This window comes from Halictus rubicundus, chromosome 2 (assembly GCF_050948215.1).
Source record: "Halictus rubicundus isolate RS-2024b chromosome 2, iyHalRubi1_principal, whole genome shotgun sequence".
In the NCBI taxonomy this organism is placed as follows: domain Eukaryota; kingdom Metazoa; phylum Arthropoda; class Insecta; order Hymenoptera; family Halictidae; genus Halictus; species Halictus rubicundus.
Window position 1 is genome coordinate 16349828 of NC_135150.1, and position 15065 is coordinate 16364892.

The 15065-nt window shown below is 41.4% G+C and overlaps 1 protein-coding gene across 2 annotated transcripts in view; it reads left to right on the top strand.

Moving 5' to 3' along the window:
• Shab (Shaker cognate b) overlaps positions 1 to 15065 on the top strand; it is a 73451-nt gene that overhangs the window by 45019 nt on the left and 13367 nt on the right. The window contains exons 4-5 of one of the 2 annotated variants that reach the window (XM_076805637.1): positions 3736 to 3819; positions 12561 to 12815. In XM_076805637.1, coding sequence (XP_076661752.1) covers positions 3736 to 3819; positions 12561 to 12815 — 339 coding nt within the window. The remainder of the gene's footprint in view (positions 1 to 3735; positions 3820 to 12560; positions 12816 to 15065) is intronic. The other variant, XM_076805638.1, reaches the window with a different exon arrangement.

The following is a 15065-nucleotide window of genomic DNA, read 5'->3' on the forward strand; positions in this document are numbered from 1 at the left end:
TAAAATTAAAGTGATGGAGATTGTTTTTGGCGGTCGATAATATTTTCATTGTTTGTAAATAATTATTTAAACATTCGCCATATCAATCTTATAGATTTTAATTACTTCAAACATACTTAGGAGCCCATTTTAAAATAACAGAGACCTGTGGAACGATTACGTAAATAGCATCTATACGTTCTCGAGTGCATAATTTTGAGCGCATATATAACAAAGGCAGAGTTGCGTAATATCACTGAAATATCACCTCTTTCCTAAAACCAATAGACGCTCAACGTTTAATCATGTTTGCGAGAGCGTTAATAGAAACCCGATTAACGAGTATAACGAAGTTCTATCGTCAGGAAAATCGAGTGACGATTATAAAGGGAATAGAACACTGCGCCGTATTTCTGTAGCGAAATTTCACATACTGATTTCGTACAAATGCCTGCTACCGGATTATGCTGTCGCGTATATACGTTAACGTTATCCGCTTCAATGCTGCACCAATGAACTCGAGAGCGCACCGTGTATACTTATTCGAGATATAATTAGATTGTTCTAGAGGAGACATAACACACGAAATCTTTCCACGACATGCTAATAGCGTGTACTAATTATTAAGTGTACATACATACGTATATATATCGGGACGTGTCGACGAGCGTTTGTTTACGTTGGTAAACATTTGCGTTTGTCGCGCGCGGGATATCGTATTTCGCTGCTCAATTTAATACTCGAACGGACAATTGTAACCAGAGTTCAACAGTTTCTCGAAAAAGAAGAAGAAGAAGAAAAAGAAGAAGGAGAAGAAGAAGAAAAAAAAAAAGAAACAGTATCGTGTAACGTTTTTCTCAGCGGTTCTCATGTAATCATTCGATCTCTCTCGATAGATTAATTAATTACGGTCACGATGACGGTTGACATTGGTTCTTCGAAACACTGCCTGTACATACTCATTATACTGTACCCACACGTCCAATCCGGCCGGAAGGATCGAGCGTAGATCATTCTTGCCGGACAGTCGGGCAGTTGGAATTTTTATCCTTCTCGATCGTATTTGAGATTGTAATACGACACGATTCAACGTCCATTCTTTACACTAGAAACGAAACGTTCTTCTTGTAATCGAATAAAAAGTCCATTTCGAATTCAATTCAAAGGTTTGTGATTCAATCGTGCTCTCTGTTCGATGAAATCTCAAAATTGATCCGTCGATCTAAATCCGAACATTAGAATTTATCTAGAATTTTTAATTATTTTATTTTGTTGCTTTAGGACAGGCCTGTCCGACCCGCGGCTCACGGGCCACATTTGGCCCGTTCCACACTTCTTTGTTCCACTGAGTTGGATAGTTCTGCTTCAGGAAATGAAACAAATAAGGAAACGTGTTTTATTCGATATTTCTTTTCATTAAACTATCTTTTTATGAAACCGCTTTTCTTATCAGACAGTCTGCAAGGAAAGCAAGGGTGTGGCTCCTTGAATTTATAAGAAATCATAACTAAATGCTTAAACTTCAAGAACATATTTATATCACACTAACAACCGAATTTATTTAATAGGTACTTGTATTCAACAGGAAATTTTATTTTTATAACTTTTTATTTTTTTTTTAACTACAACATTACATCTGAAATGTTTTACAAACTAACAACTCATAGATTTTCACAGTCCAACGTTAAAGAATTTGTATTTTTTTTTATTTTTCTCACCTCACCAGAAGAAGCAATTTTTTAAAATTGACAATTATGATACTTGGACGCGATTTCGAGATTTCTGAAAACACTGTTCCACCCAACGAAAAAAAAAACAACAACAACAACCACCAAAACGAGTACCTTTCACGTTTTATTTTTTCAAGGAGTTTCGTTAAGTAGCTGTTTCAGCTGCGAAGTAATTAACGTGTCGCGAACGAGATCTATGCGAGCGATCTATACGAACGTCATCGATCCGAAAGAGTTTATTTGCGGGGACATAGACAGGACAGCAGATTCCGGTAACTTCTGTTCGTACTTTTGATTCGTGTAAGTAACGAAAAGCAATTGTGACGTCCGACCACACACGATTATGCTACACAGGGTGTCTAAACAGTTTGGCACAATAATGGGACAGTGTGTTGGGCTGTCATGTGAAAATGCTCGTACGAATGTGTGTTCGATAAATCACAGTCTAACAGTAAATAAATCACCGTAAACTTATACAAGAAAGCTAAAATTAGTTATTAATGTTTCTTACATTTCACGTCTTAAAATACACCGATTCTATTAGCCAACGTATTTTCACTCGGATTAAATTAAACGTTCGTGCCAATGATGAATGAACATTCAGGATGTTTTTTTTTTTAATAAACTCAGATCTTTTTTATTCCACTTGGTTTTCTAATTCGCTTTTCAATGAAAATATCATCGTAGTATGTTTCCAGAAGGATTAAAGCATACTTGCAATTAACCCATTTGCATCATAAGGAAATATGAAAAGGAGGCCTTTATCACAAAATTTTTTTTTTATTATATTTAAGTACAAAAATGGCTACATATTTCAGCATTATAAGAAAAAATAAATTGTGCGTATATATACGCTGCAGTGATAGTGACCAGGAAAATTGAGCGTATGTATACGCTAGTGATGCAAATGGGTTAATATTCATTGTTAAGTACAAGTTTTGAACATTTTTTTAAGTGCATTGTCGAACACAAATTCGTATAAGCGGCCATTTCACCGATCTCACCGCTCCAACACATTGTGCGATCCTTCTTCCACTCTTTTTACACATCCCGAGATGACCTTCACTTGACCGCGTTCACTGTCACACGGTTTACCAACAAACGAACACGTTTTGTCACAGTTCACGTTCTGTCGTACACACACTAGACAGTTCATAAGTAGTGGTAAGGAAAATTAAACAAAATCACAATGCGACGACCGAATCCACGATTTCTAGCAAAATTTCTAATTCATCCAAAGAATATAAATCTATTAAGTTCTTTACGATTTACAAATCTATATGATTTTAATACAAAGGAAAAAAACAGCTGCGATATTGAATCCGTATCAAGACCACCGACTATCGGAATAGTAATTAGAGTATCAGGAATACCACGATTTTATGAAGTAATTCACGTACACAAATGAACACTATCGCGACACGTTTTCCTTCTCACCCTTTTTCGACACGAGAACCTTCTGTCTCTCTCTCTCTCTCTCTCTCTCTCTCTCTCTCTCTCTCTCTCTCTGTGTGTGTTTCTCTCTCTCTCTCTCACTCTCTTTATCTCTCGCTATCTCTCTGGCTCCACGTGATCATACGTTGCCTCGTTTAAGCCTTTGAAGCACCGTGCGAAAGGTGCGACACGTTTCCCACGAGAATTCTAATCGAACGGAATCGCCATCGGGGAAAAACTTTTGCTCGAGACGCAGCTCTCGGATCGGATAGAGAAACCGGAATCGGATCGTGTACTCTTGTGATCGCGTGCTTCAAAGGATTAATTACATGTTCGCTCGCTCGAGAAGCGTTCGAATGATTTCGTTGTCGCTTTCACGATATTGTCCCTGTACGCTATTGTCTCGCCGGAGCTCGCGAAATCTCTCCGAGCTGAACAATTCGAACGCGACCGACCCGCGTTCGCGTCTGTGAACCTTTTTGAAAGGAGAGCATCGTGGAGAGAAATGATCGCGAAATGATCCGACCGCTTCCGACCGCGTGCCGTGTGTTGACGCCAAGTAAAATGGGACATTGTGTGTGTGACATTGTAGGATGAAGAGAAAAAAGACAGCAGAAAATTCGAGAAAAATGATGAATTACCTAGCGAATTCGAGTGTTGCTTTTGTACTACGAAGGTATTTACGATCACTAACGTTCTTCCTTAGGCGGCACTACATACACCAATGGGCTGTCCAGAGAATTTATTGGGAATTTACCGATCGAACGACTATACTTTACCTTTTTTCTCCATTAGATTATCTCTGCGTACATATATTATATACATATATATATATATGATTTGTACATGTATATACAGTTCTGTTTTATTCTCTCGCGAAGCTCGACGATCTTCCTCTATCGCTTCGCACAAACTGTCTTCAGCAGTCCGATCGAGATCGATCGACGGAATTGACGCGCGAACGACGGGAAATTCCACCGTCGCTGTACTCGTCCCCTGGCTTTTTTATACGTTGTCTCTGTATCCGCCACTGTTTCCGTGTTTCTTACGGCCGATGCACGGTTTTCATGTATAGTCCACTGGGTGTATGCACTGCCACCCCCGATCCGATAACCCCCCCCTCTCTCTCTCTCTCTCTCTCTCTCTCTCTCTCTCTTTCTCACTCACTCTCTCGTTCTTTCGCTCACTCTTTCTCTCTCACTCTCATCCCCCACCCCCAGCAACAAACTTTTCCACCGTTTCAACCCCCCAGAAGCACAGAACTTTCTCATTGACACGAACACCGGCCCATTCAGAGCTTCAAGCGGGTCTCTCACCTGGCCAACGAGCACGAACAAACGCGAACGAACGCGGAACAGTTAGGCTACATCCGGGCCGAATGCTTTCTGTCTACAGACAGCATGAACGAAGCCGGAGAATATTATTGCTGAACTGCGGCCCTTCTGCACGAATTCACTTTAGAATTATAATTTGTCGCTGTTGAGAATGTTCAACGAGGTCTCCTTCTTGAAGAACGTCTTCAATTCTTGGCTTCGTTCTATGCGAATCTGTGACAATTTATATTTATGCAGAGATCCGCAGTCTGCACTGCTATTGTGGTACATTTTTTATTTATACCTAATTTAGACTTAACCACAATTTATATTTATGCAAAGATCCGCAGTCTGCACTGCTATTGTGGTACATTTTTTATTTATACCTAATTTAGACTCATCCACAATTTATATTTATGTAAAGATCCGCAGTCTGCACTGCTATTGTGGTACATTTTTTATTTATACCTAATTTAGACTCATCCACAATTTATATTTATGTAAAGATCCGCAGTCTGCGTTGCTATTGTGGTACATTTTTTATTTATACCTAATTTAGACTCAAGCACAATTTATATTTATGTAAAGATCCGCAGTCTGCGTTGCTGTTGTGGTAGATTTTGTATTCAATTTATACCTAATTTAGACTGAACCGTGATCGTTTTGCAAAAGTTTATACAGTTTGAAATGGTGACTGTAAAAAACGATACCGTACCCTGAAGAACATATGCGTAACATAATTTACATTTACATTTAATTTTATTTTGAGCTTCTCCAGAGTACAAAATCAGTTTGAATTTACAGATTGCCAAGACACAATAATTTTAGAACTGTTTTCTTTATCTTTGTCATTACTGAGACTGCGGATGTCGTGCATTTCCGGTGGAAGAAATTGCGAAGACCAGATAGAAAAGACATGGGAAAAAGTACAATTGCGCTAAATGGTCCAGAAATAATTTATTGGAGCGAAGCATTCGACCTCGACTCGAGGCGTCGCGCGGATGATGGATCGCGTTCACCTGCATTCGTTCGTATCCATTATAGTAATGTCACGCGTTCTTCCTCCGCGTTCGTTTACCCGCGCTCGATTATGCTCCTCCGCCAGGTACCGACTCGGCCTTAAACGCGAACGAGCCCCGCGGCTCGACTAATTCGAATTGCGTGCGAGCTGGCCATTTTCTCGGCGGAGGCGCAGGCATCGTTAGCTCGCGTCATTTAGACACGAACGCACACGACGCCTCCGGCTCTGACCCTGTCTCTTAATCCTAAGCAGACTGCCATAGTTTTGCCCGACGAGGAAGCCTATCCAGTTCGTTAGCATGTTCGTTCGGTACCCTTTGATAATCACAATCTTCCGGACGATCTCGCTGCTCCTCTTTCCTTGAACTTGACTAATCACAGTCGTTCGGTGGCTATTGTCGGAAGATGCTGGTCATTGAGAATTTGACTTTTTACTATAGCTTCATTACAAGCCATTTACATGGCATTATTCTCTTTCTTTATTTTCTCTGATTTTGTATCTTTGATTCGAACGGTTAACGTGTCAGGGACATTATTGGTTCCGTACGCCGAAGTTAATTATTTTCAACTTTCAGTGTAGCAATCTAGTCATTGTACATCGATTTTGAAGCAAATTATTTTATTTTCCATCGATGCCTACTTAACCTCTTCAGTATGGCGCGATCGTCCGCGACTCTGTCTCCGAGGGACGGCGCACCTGGCCACGGAGGGCACAAAAGCCACTATAGTGGCTTGTACCGTTCAAACTGATGCTTTCCACGGAGACCACTATAGTGGTTAGTGTGTAATTAATGTGTAAGTAGGTTAAACGTGCCATTGTGCGTCAGGCAATATGATTCAGTATGTTCGAGTCCGAAGTTTTCGAATTAAATTATAAAGTAAGGGGTTCAGAAACCGTTTGAGAAACTAAAGAATACGAAGTGTTAGGACAATTTTAGTTAGACATTTCCTGAGGAACGTGAATTTGATTCGTTGTATGTAAAGATAAAACAGCATGCTACAAACTGGATACACTTACCGTCGCCAACAAGTGGTAGGCATCTGCGAATTCGCTTCTGCATCATCGGGGGTAAACAATCGGCGGCAAGGTCAACGTCAAAGTCGCCGCGACGCGAGCACAATCGGTCTCGCCATTGGTTTCGGCGCGTTCGAGCACGCCATTATCCCGATTCGGGCCTATCCGGTTACCTTCGAATAATTCGCAAATGCCCGCTACGTATCACGATTGAAATCGATGGCACACCGGCCGACGGACAATTTCCTGCTTTCAATTTTAACAACGAACGCCATGCTCGCATGCTACACCGGTGCCGTGAACCACTCCTACACGTCCAAACGAACGGGTCGTGTTCGGGCAATTTGCTTGCAACCTGCTAACAGCCGAGACGAATGTCTTTGCACGAAACACGCCGCTCCGAGCGGAACACGTTTCGCCCTCGAGCGGTTCGGCTAAATTCATTGCCAGCGTTCCCTTTCGTCACATAGCTCACGCTGTGGAAATAATCTCGTGCGAACCAAGTTTTCGCCCTCTTTAGCACATTTTCCGACGAAAACGAAACGAAATTTATTTTCGCGTTAACTCTAAAATACTAAGAAAGTGATATGTTGTTATACGAGTGATTCGAAACTTGGAAAATTCGGCTTCCGAGGACCAATGAAATAAATGCCATTTTATTTGAGATATAAATACTTTATGCAGCCACTGCTTAGATATTCTCAAAATGTAATAAGGAATAAAAAATGTGCCAACTGGTCCCGTTGCAATTGGAATAAATATTTTTTTAATTTTTTTAATTTTTTTAGAAAGGCGCACAGTTCTGTGACGTGCGTTGTAATTTTGTGGCCGGTGTTCGAAAGTCCTAGACTCGCCCCGTTGCTCCGCACACCGAGAACACACGCACCCATTCACTGCGTACAATTAGTTGTTTAGCGAGAAAATTAGACAGTCTAGGTGTCAACGAGAATTCACCAGAAACGATTTTCCAACTAGTGGTATGGCATGACAAGAGACTGACACCGCTTCCGTTGCCTGCGAACATGAACTTAGACTCTTTCTCCTCTTCTCCACTCTCTCTCTCTCTCTCTCTCTCTCTCTCTTTCTCTATCGAACATTCTCATGCAGAAAGCTCGGAAGATTATTTCTAGACAGTAATTATTTACACGACGAATGCGTTAACCTGTTCGCCGCGTGGCTTTTCGGCCGTGAACACCGAAATTGTCGCGATTCGCAGCGAATGGAAGCGAGGCCTAACGAGATCTCGGCCCTAATGAACGCGAATTCTATAACGGCGAGCTCGGTGAAACGCGAGACTCATTAGCGGCGGAGGAAATGTGAAAGAAAAAGTAACGCGAACGTGCAAATCGGTGGAACACCGAAAGGTCACCGGAAAAACAGGTTAAAGAACGATCTTAGTTTTCATACTAATCCTTAACGTTTTCCTTGGTTGGTTGGCTGCGTAGAGCAAGAGACACACGCACGGTACACTCTCATTCATCCTATCAACAGCATGATCGAACGATCCCCTAACACACCGGCGCACCGTTGCGTCGAATGATTCGTGCCCCGGTTGTTCCCGTACGGGAGCGCGGCACGATTCGTCCGACCGCTGTGCGACATGCGATCTAATCGATTAACGATCTAATCGATTAATGCCCAGGACCACGTCGACTTAACCGTTAATTCAGGCTCGAATTGAACGAGCCGATGCGACCGCGCTCGACGGGACTTTGCTCGATCTTTTCGAGACGGGATCTAGAACACGCGGGAGGAGATTAATTTCGGCGATGCAAATGCGACAGCTGTGATGATGATGAATGCGAATCCGCAGCTGCGACACTTGCTCTCGCTGTGGAGCCATTAAATCTCGACGACCCAGTTCTCATTCGGATAAGCAAAGTCCCTGTGACGAGGTTTATTAGGCTGCTGTGTACGTTCCGTCCGCCAAAGAGCACGTGAAACGACGTCGGTTTGAAAAAACGCGGCGAACGCCATTTTCTGAGCCTCGACGATCGAGAAGCAGAGTAATTAAATGAAATGAACGGAATTAGAGTCACCCTCGACCGTCCGTTCTGTTCCGAAAAGGGAGCAGCTTCGTTGTGGTTCATTTAAATAACAATTCATATAAAGTCTTTTGCGAGAGCAGCTTCATTGTCCTCAGTTAAAAAAATAGTACCTCTTAACCTGTTGTATAAAGTCTTGCGATTTAAAGTGAAGTCCCATAAATGGCAAAATGGTACCTCGACATATATTTTAAAATTAAATCGGATTTTCCGATGATTTAAGTAACACCACAACGAAATATTATAGACAGAGAAATTTAATCGACATTCCAAAAATTTTAATTGACCTTTTTCCGTAAACTATCGGCGTCTTGCTCATTCTCTTTTGCCTTCAACTGCCATTGTTCGCTGGCGCCTCTTTCCGGGCTCCGCAGTTCAGAAATATTCAGATTTGCCAACTGGGATGAATGCGATGAATAAAAATTTGGAAAAAAGATTGGAGGACAGGTCTAATTGGCGATTTAAAATATTCAAAAGTGTCCCAGATTTGCCGCTCGACAGAAACACCGCGGCAGCCTAATAAATTGAAATTTTTCGAGAGCCAACAAAATCGGCTTGCGGCAGAGCGTCGTTACCGCGCGAAACGAGTCGCCGAATAAAAGGCAATGCTCGAATTTCGTCGACGAAGGATATTGTTACACGCATACAATCGTCACTTTCCAATTTCCAGAGCGTACAGCGTTCTAGCGTCGAATTGACGAACCTCTTACGGTAAATTCTTCTTATTTTCTTTTTTTTTCTCTCAGTTTTATGTATTTCGTTTCGCGTCGAACATCGAGAATCGATTTATCGCTCTCATTTCGCGACAGAAAATTCGAACCACGGAATGTACGCTTTCCTTGAACGACGATCTTGGATCGTTCGAGTCCATTACACGATCGCGAGCGAAACAAGATGGCGGCCGAGAAGGAAAACCTTATAAAATCGGCGAAATTACTCGTGAATCGTTTGATATATTTTACATACCATTAGTTTGTTCATTGATATGCCTGTAGAACAACGAATCAGAGAAATAATTTTTCCTCGAACTTCTGCACTGTAGCAAAACAAAATTGATTAATCGTTCTCGAGAAACGATATTTTTTAACTACAACGAAGTAAAAATATAAACTGTCCTCGTTTGCAATGATGAAAATGGTGCTTGGGACGGTCAAGGATCTTTCTTGCACTCGATCGTCGCCCAATCGCAATTCCAAAATCTATAACAAGTAATTCACGAGTTTTGTTCGCAAACGGTCCGAGTTCAATCGACGCCAACTCGACCCTATTTTTTTTTATCGGAACGGCGCGAATCAAACGGTCGACGCGTCTGCTCGTGATCGGCCAATAAAGCCCTCGCAGCCATTGTCGTTCCAGTGTCCTGTAATGGATTTCGCAGTACAACGCTTCTTTCTTCCACTTTTCGTCCTATCAGCATGCGTTCGTTTAGCGAACAAAGGGACTCGAGTAACAAGCACGATAGACAAGCATTTCAACCAAAAAATACTTTGCAATTGATTCTCTGTATGTACACATGTATATAGCGCGTGATTTCTGCATCTACGGTAGGTTCTGGCTAGCTTGAGAACGACCTTTATAACAAGTAGCGGACTTTCCTTATGTTTTCGCATCTTATTGCAGGCCCACGTTACTATACAGGGTGTTCCGTAACGCGTGACACCCAATTCGTTCCTAGACAGAGGACGCAACAAACGATGAAAAAGGAGTTCTTCGTGTACCCTATTTGACATCTTCCTCTCAAGGATTCTACCACTTTTTTTGCTTGTCAGCGCAACTTATGACATCGAAAGGTTTTCTCACAGTGAGCAGTGTTTGCAAACATCCCTTTTTATTTTAGTGCGCGACGATGCCTCCATTATTTCGGGCAACAACTTTCGCAACAGATACCTGGGCCAGTTAAAATAACATATTTCTGATGATTCATCTGACAATGGCTTCTCCGTTGTTATTTCAACTAGCTAGAATTCGCGAGACAACAATGTCCTGCCAGTGGCTCCACTTTTCTGACCACGAGGTCACGGTATTTATACACTTCTTACCCGTTACACATTGTTGGCGATGCATGCGACTCGCCGCGTGTGTGTACGTGCATCTCGAAGTTGATGCCGATCAATGTTGCTGTCGTGACGGTCAAACTTGCTTTCGGCGGACTCTCCTCGCCCAATAGAATGTCATTGAAACCTCTGCCAACTACAATGTGACCCTATATACGTCGAGAATCGTGTTTATGTTCACGCATACAGGTCCGTACTACGCTGCTCGTGTAGCATCGTCTACTTCGTATTATGGGATTTTATTACTGTTCGCATCTCCTCTGACTTCGCCGGTAAAGTACACATAAATGTTCATCGTTGAAACCATTTCAAAATTGTTTTGCACACTGCTCACTAAAATTATGTTAAAAGAGAAATTGAAGTATAATGTTATTCTAAAATTCCTACAATTCTTTCTATTCTTGTAAGTTTCATGTAAATGTATAGTACAATTATTGGTCAAGAACACGTTGTGCATCAGTGGCTGACAGCTGGGTTAGGTTTTAGCAAGTTTAAAAAAAAATGACGTTTAATTAATTATAATGAACACAGTTATATTAATGGCCGAGGTCTGGGTTAGATTCTTGTAAATTTCGAGTAAATATAATTGTTTCTCAGAATTACCTAAGGTTCTTGTACATTTAAAATAAACATAAAGCATAACTATTTGTCGGAAACACGATGAATCCGTTGCGTATCAATGGCTGATCTCGTACGGGGATAAAAAATTCGTCACGTAGAGGTCAAACGATGTCAAACTTTTCTCAGAGTTTTCTCCTGTCCTCGTTCACCGTTCAGGCGTGTCCCCCGTTTGATGGAACACCCCGTATATACCGTCTTCTACTATCTAATCTGCTCTAATGACCGTGCAAATACGTTTTTGGACACATCAGGCGAGTATAACAATACGAACGTAGAACGGCCACATCAAATAGATCCGAGTATTTAGAGAGCACACAATAATTTTGTTTGTCCCCCTCCCCCTCTTAGCGTCTAGCACCCGAACAGAAATCTATTTTCTCGATTAATTTTCCGATTAGCGATGCGCGAGTTTCGTCGTCGGTAAATGTTAACAGCTTGCGAACGTCAATGTTCGCTTAATAATTTTGTTACGGCGAAGTACACAGGACGACATTGAATTCGTTGTCCGCTTGAAAAGGAAGAACTTTTTTTCTAAAAATATCTCTTTGAAATACGTTCTCCAAAAAACAACACTGAACAACTGCTCAACCGCTCGACGCTGACCTAATTAAAGAACAGTTCAGCGGGGACAACCGTTCTTCTGAACCAACAAGCCGGAAGTTATATTTTTTAATTAAGCTACAGAGGACTTGATTAAACGAAATTTAAAATTTCTTTTTAAACGATCTTTTTATGCAGACTGTCGCGTAGTGTGCGGTCGTAATTCGCGAGATAAAGTAGTAATACCAGGAACAATGTCAATTCATGTTGCTTATCAACTAAGAAAATTCCCACTATTTTTTTTTTTTATTTTTTATGAGAAATATTCCTATATTGGAAAAGAATTAACTGCATTCTCTTTTTGTAATTTATAATTCTGCAAGTTGGGCTGTAACATTCGTCGCACGAACCAAGAATATGTCTTTCTTCTAAGACAATTACTTTATCTTTCTCTTTCCATTAAAAAAGATTCCTTCTCAACTCTGCCACGAATTTACATTTTCAGAAAAATCCCTTTTCAACTCTGCCGCGAATTTGCATGTTTAAAAACATGGCTTTTCAACTGTGCCCCGAATTTACATTTGAAAAAATCCTTTTCCACACGAATTCAATGCGCGGCCTTCGTTAAGGAGAGGAAAATGAGAAATTCAATGACAAAATCGAGGTGAAAAGGACATTGTACCGTGCGACGAGGCTCGTCGCGTTTTCCCGGCGACTTTTAGGCTGAGAGCCGCGTTGATGGCGGGGCGCTTTGTGCAGCGAGCCGTCCTCGACGAGCCGAGACTTTTCACCATGCTCGGTGTTTCTAGGAATACAAAGAATTCAGTGACGCGGAAAATATAATGCCGCTGGCGACCAGCGACTTTCGTACTCCGATCTGCCAGGAGATGAGGTCAATGCGGTCCGGGATGTTGATGGAGCCGCCCCTGCATACGATCTTCACCGAGACGAAGACGTCACCGGCTCAACCGTTGGAGATCACCGGCTACGGGAGAGCTTACAACGAGCAAGGAAGCGTGGACAGCTCCGATACGTATGCCAGCTGTCAGACGCATCCGTCTCAGGTATTGAAATTGATATCCCTAGGAAATTGGCATCCTCCTCGAACCCACCGATTAACTTTCACCGCCCGATACACGCCTACCCGTGTTCGGTAATCGATCCTTTCGAGCCCGCCCCTTTTCTGAGAAATTTGAGAATCTTGACTAACACTAGGTCTACGGGACCCGCCAAAATGACGGGTTCTAGAATTCTTAATTATCGAAATTGTAAAAATGCACGAATTATTACAAAAATTTATTTCTTTGGGTATACAGTGATTTCTTTATATATGTCGCTAAGGCCTGGGTGATAAACGTCGCGGAATTATCCCCACTACCGCGCAGTATATCCCATGAGGGCTCGCGAGCTCGAGAAGCCTCGGACGCCGAGGAGTATAAACATAACACGGCTCGGGTATGTCTCCTAGATACTGAAAAGACCCGTGTTGTTGACATATATCGAAAATTCACTGTATATTGTAAAAGAAATGGCTAAAAATTTGAATAGATACATTTTTGTTATTTGTATAAAGTAATGTCGAATAGACGTGCCCCGTAAACCTAATGTTAACTGTCGATTTTCCTATCAAATGAGAATAACGATCTCTGAAACGAGACGAGACCTTCTAGTCTGAATACAATTTGTTGCTTTCTTGAAAATGTAAACAGTTTCAAGTTTCACCTCGCTCTGTTACAGTCATCTGTCGCGAAACAATGTTTTCCGAGATTTCGAGGTTGTTCGTGTTTATTTTACTAGTATGCAAAGTCAAATTCAAGGTTACGGTGTCGTAGATCGTCGGATTGGTTCTTATTGTGGCAAGATTGTGAAAGTATGTACTCCCATTGAAAATATTCTGTTCATCGTTATATTCGTTTCTTTACATCAAGCACTTAATGTTTTCTCTGAATATTTCTCTTGAATATTTTGCCCTATCGTCAAGAGCAACTGAAATATTCACGCTGTTCGTGTAGTTCACCCTATACATACAGGTAATTGGAAAATTACAGCAGAGTTAACTACCACGATTTCTTTGGTCAAAAATCAATACGCGCATTTATTCGATCAATATTTGTCTCTTCGAACCAAATATGTTTCTTTAACATTTGCACTCATTATCAAGAGCAAGTAAGATGTTCAAGGTGATCGAGTTACGTTGTTCATCTTTGTACACAGCCAAATGGAGAATTGTAGTAGAGCGAACAACCACAATTTATTTAATTTATTTTATTTTATTTATTTATTTTAATAGTCATTCTCAAAAAAATTCTTAAAAATCACTTGTCACTGCCGTGACACGAAGAAGATTCCGTAGATTCGCGATAAGGTAGAGTTACTACGTTACCGATAAAAATAGGCGAAAAGTGGTTTTACGTGCCTCAACTTTTCGTCCTTATATGAGAATATTTTTCGCTGGGAAAGGGCTCGTTCGAAAGAGAAAGGTTCAATCTAGCGCGCGCTGGTCACGAGCTGACGAGATTATGCAGATATTTGGTAATATAAGCGTTAGAAGTAGGCCAAAAATTGACGATGTGCATGCCGTAGCATCCAAGCATTTTTACACCATTGGATGAGTTTTCTGGACGAAATCGAGAGTAACGCGCGCTAGAAAATATCTGCAACTACAAATTGAGCTATATTTTGTCTTGACTCTCTGCGAAATAAAGCCAAAAACTCGAAGCACGTTTCGGGCGTCAGAATTCATAATATCGATAATAATAATAATACAGAGCAAAAAATGTGACAAGTTTAGTCACAGACGTAGGACGGATCTTAAGTCAGTGTCTGAAGGCTGTGAACGGAAATTATACAGCAGTTATCGACCTGCTGACTCTGCAAAAGTCATGTGGCTACCCTTGGCTCATAACCCCTTGCCCTACAATATCGAGTCATGCTCGTGATGAAGATTCTGAACAGAGTCTAATAAATACGTATGTTATTGATTTCCTTTAAACTCAGATAAAATTCTATTTTGGCGTCGTTAATGTACAGCTATTGAAAAACATACAGGCATACAGTAGATATGAATTTTCTCCTTTTTTTTAAGAAATTGAGGATTCCAAAAAATTTCTAGTCACTGAAACCGTAAGATAAATCGTAGTGCAAGGGGTTAAACGGAGAATCATGGCGGACCGAACGAGCCGGATTTACTTTGTCGATGGCCCGCGAGTAAACGGCGGTGGCACAATCGACGGGAACGATTTTCAATTGCGTCCCGCCGCGGCGACGGCGGGGGCTAAGGGATTAAAACCCGTAATGCGATTGAATCTCGTGGG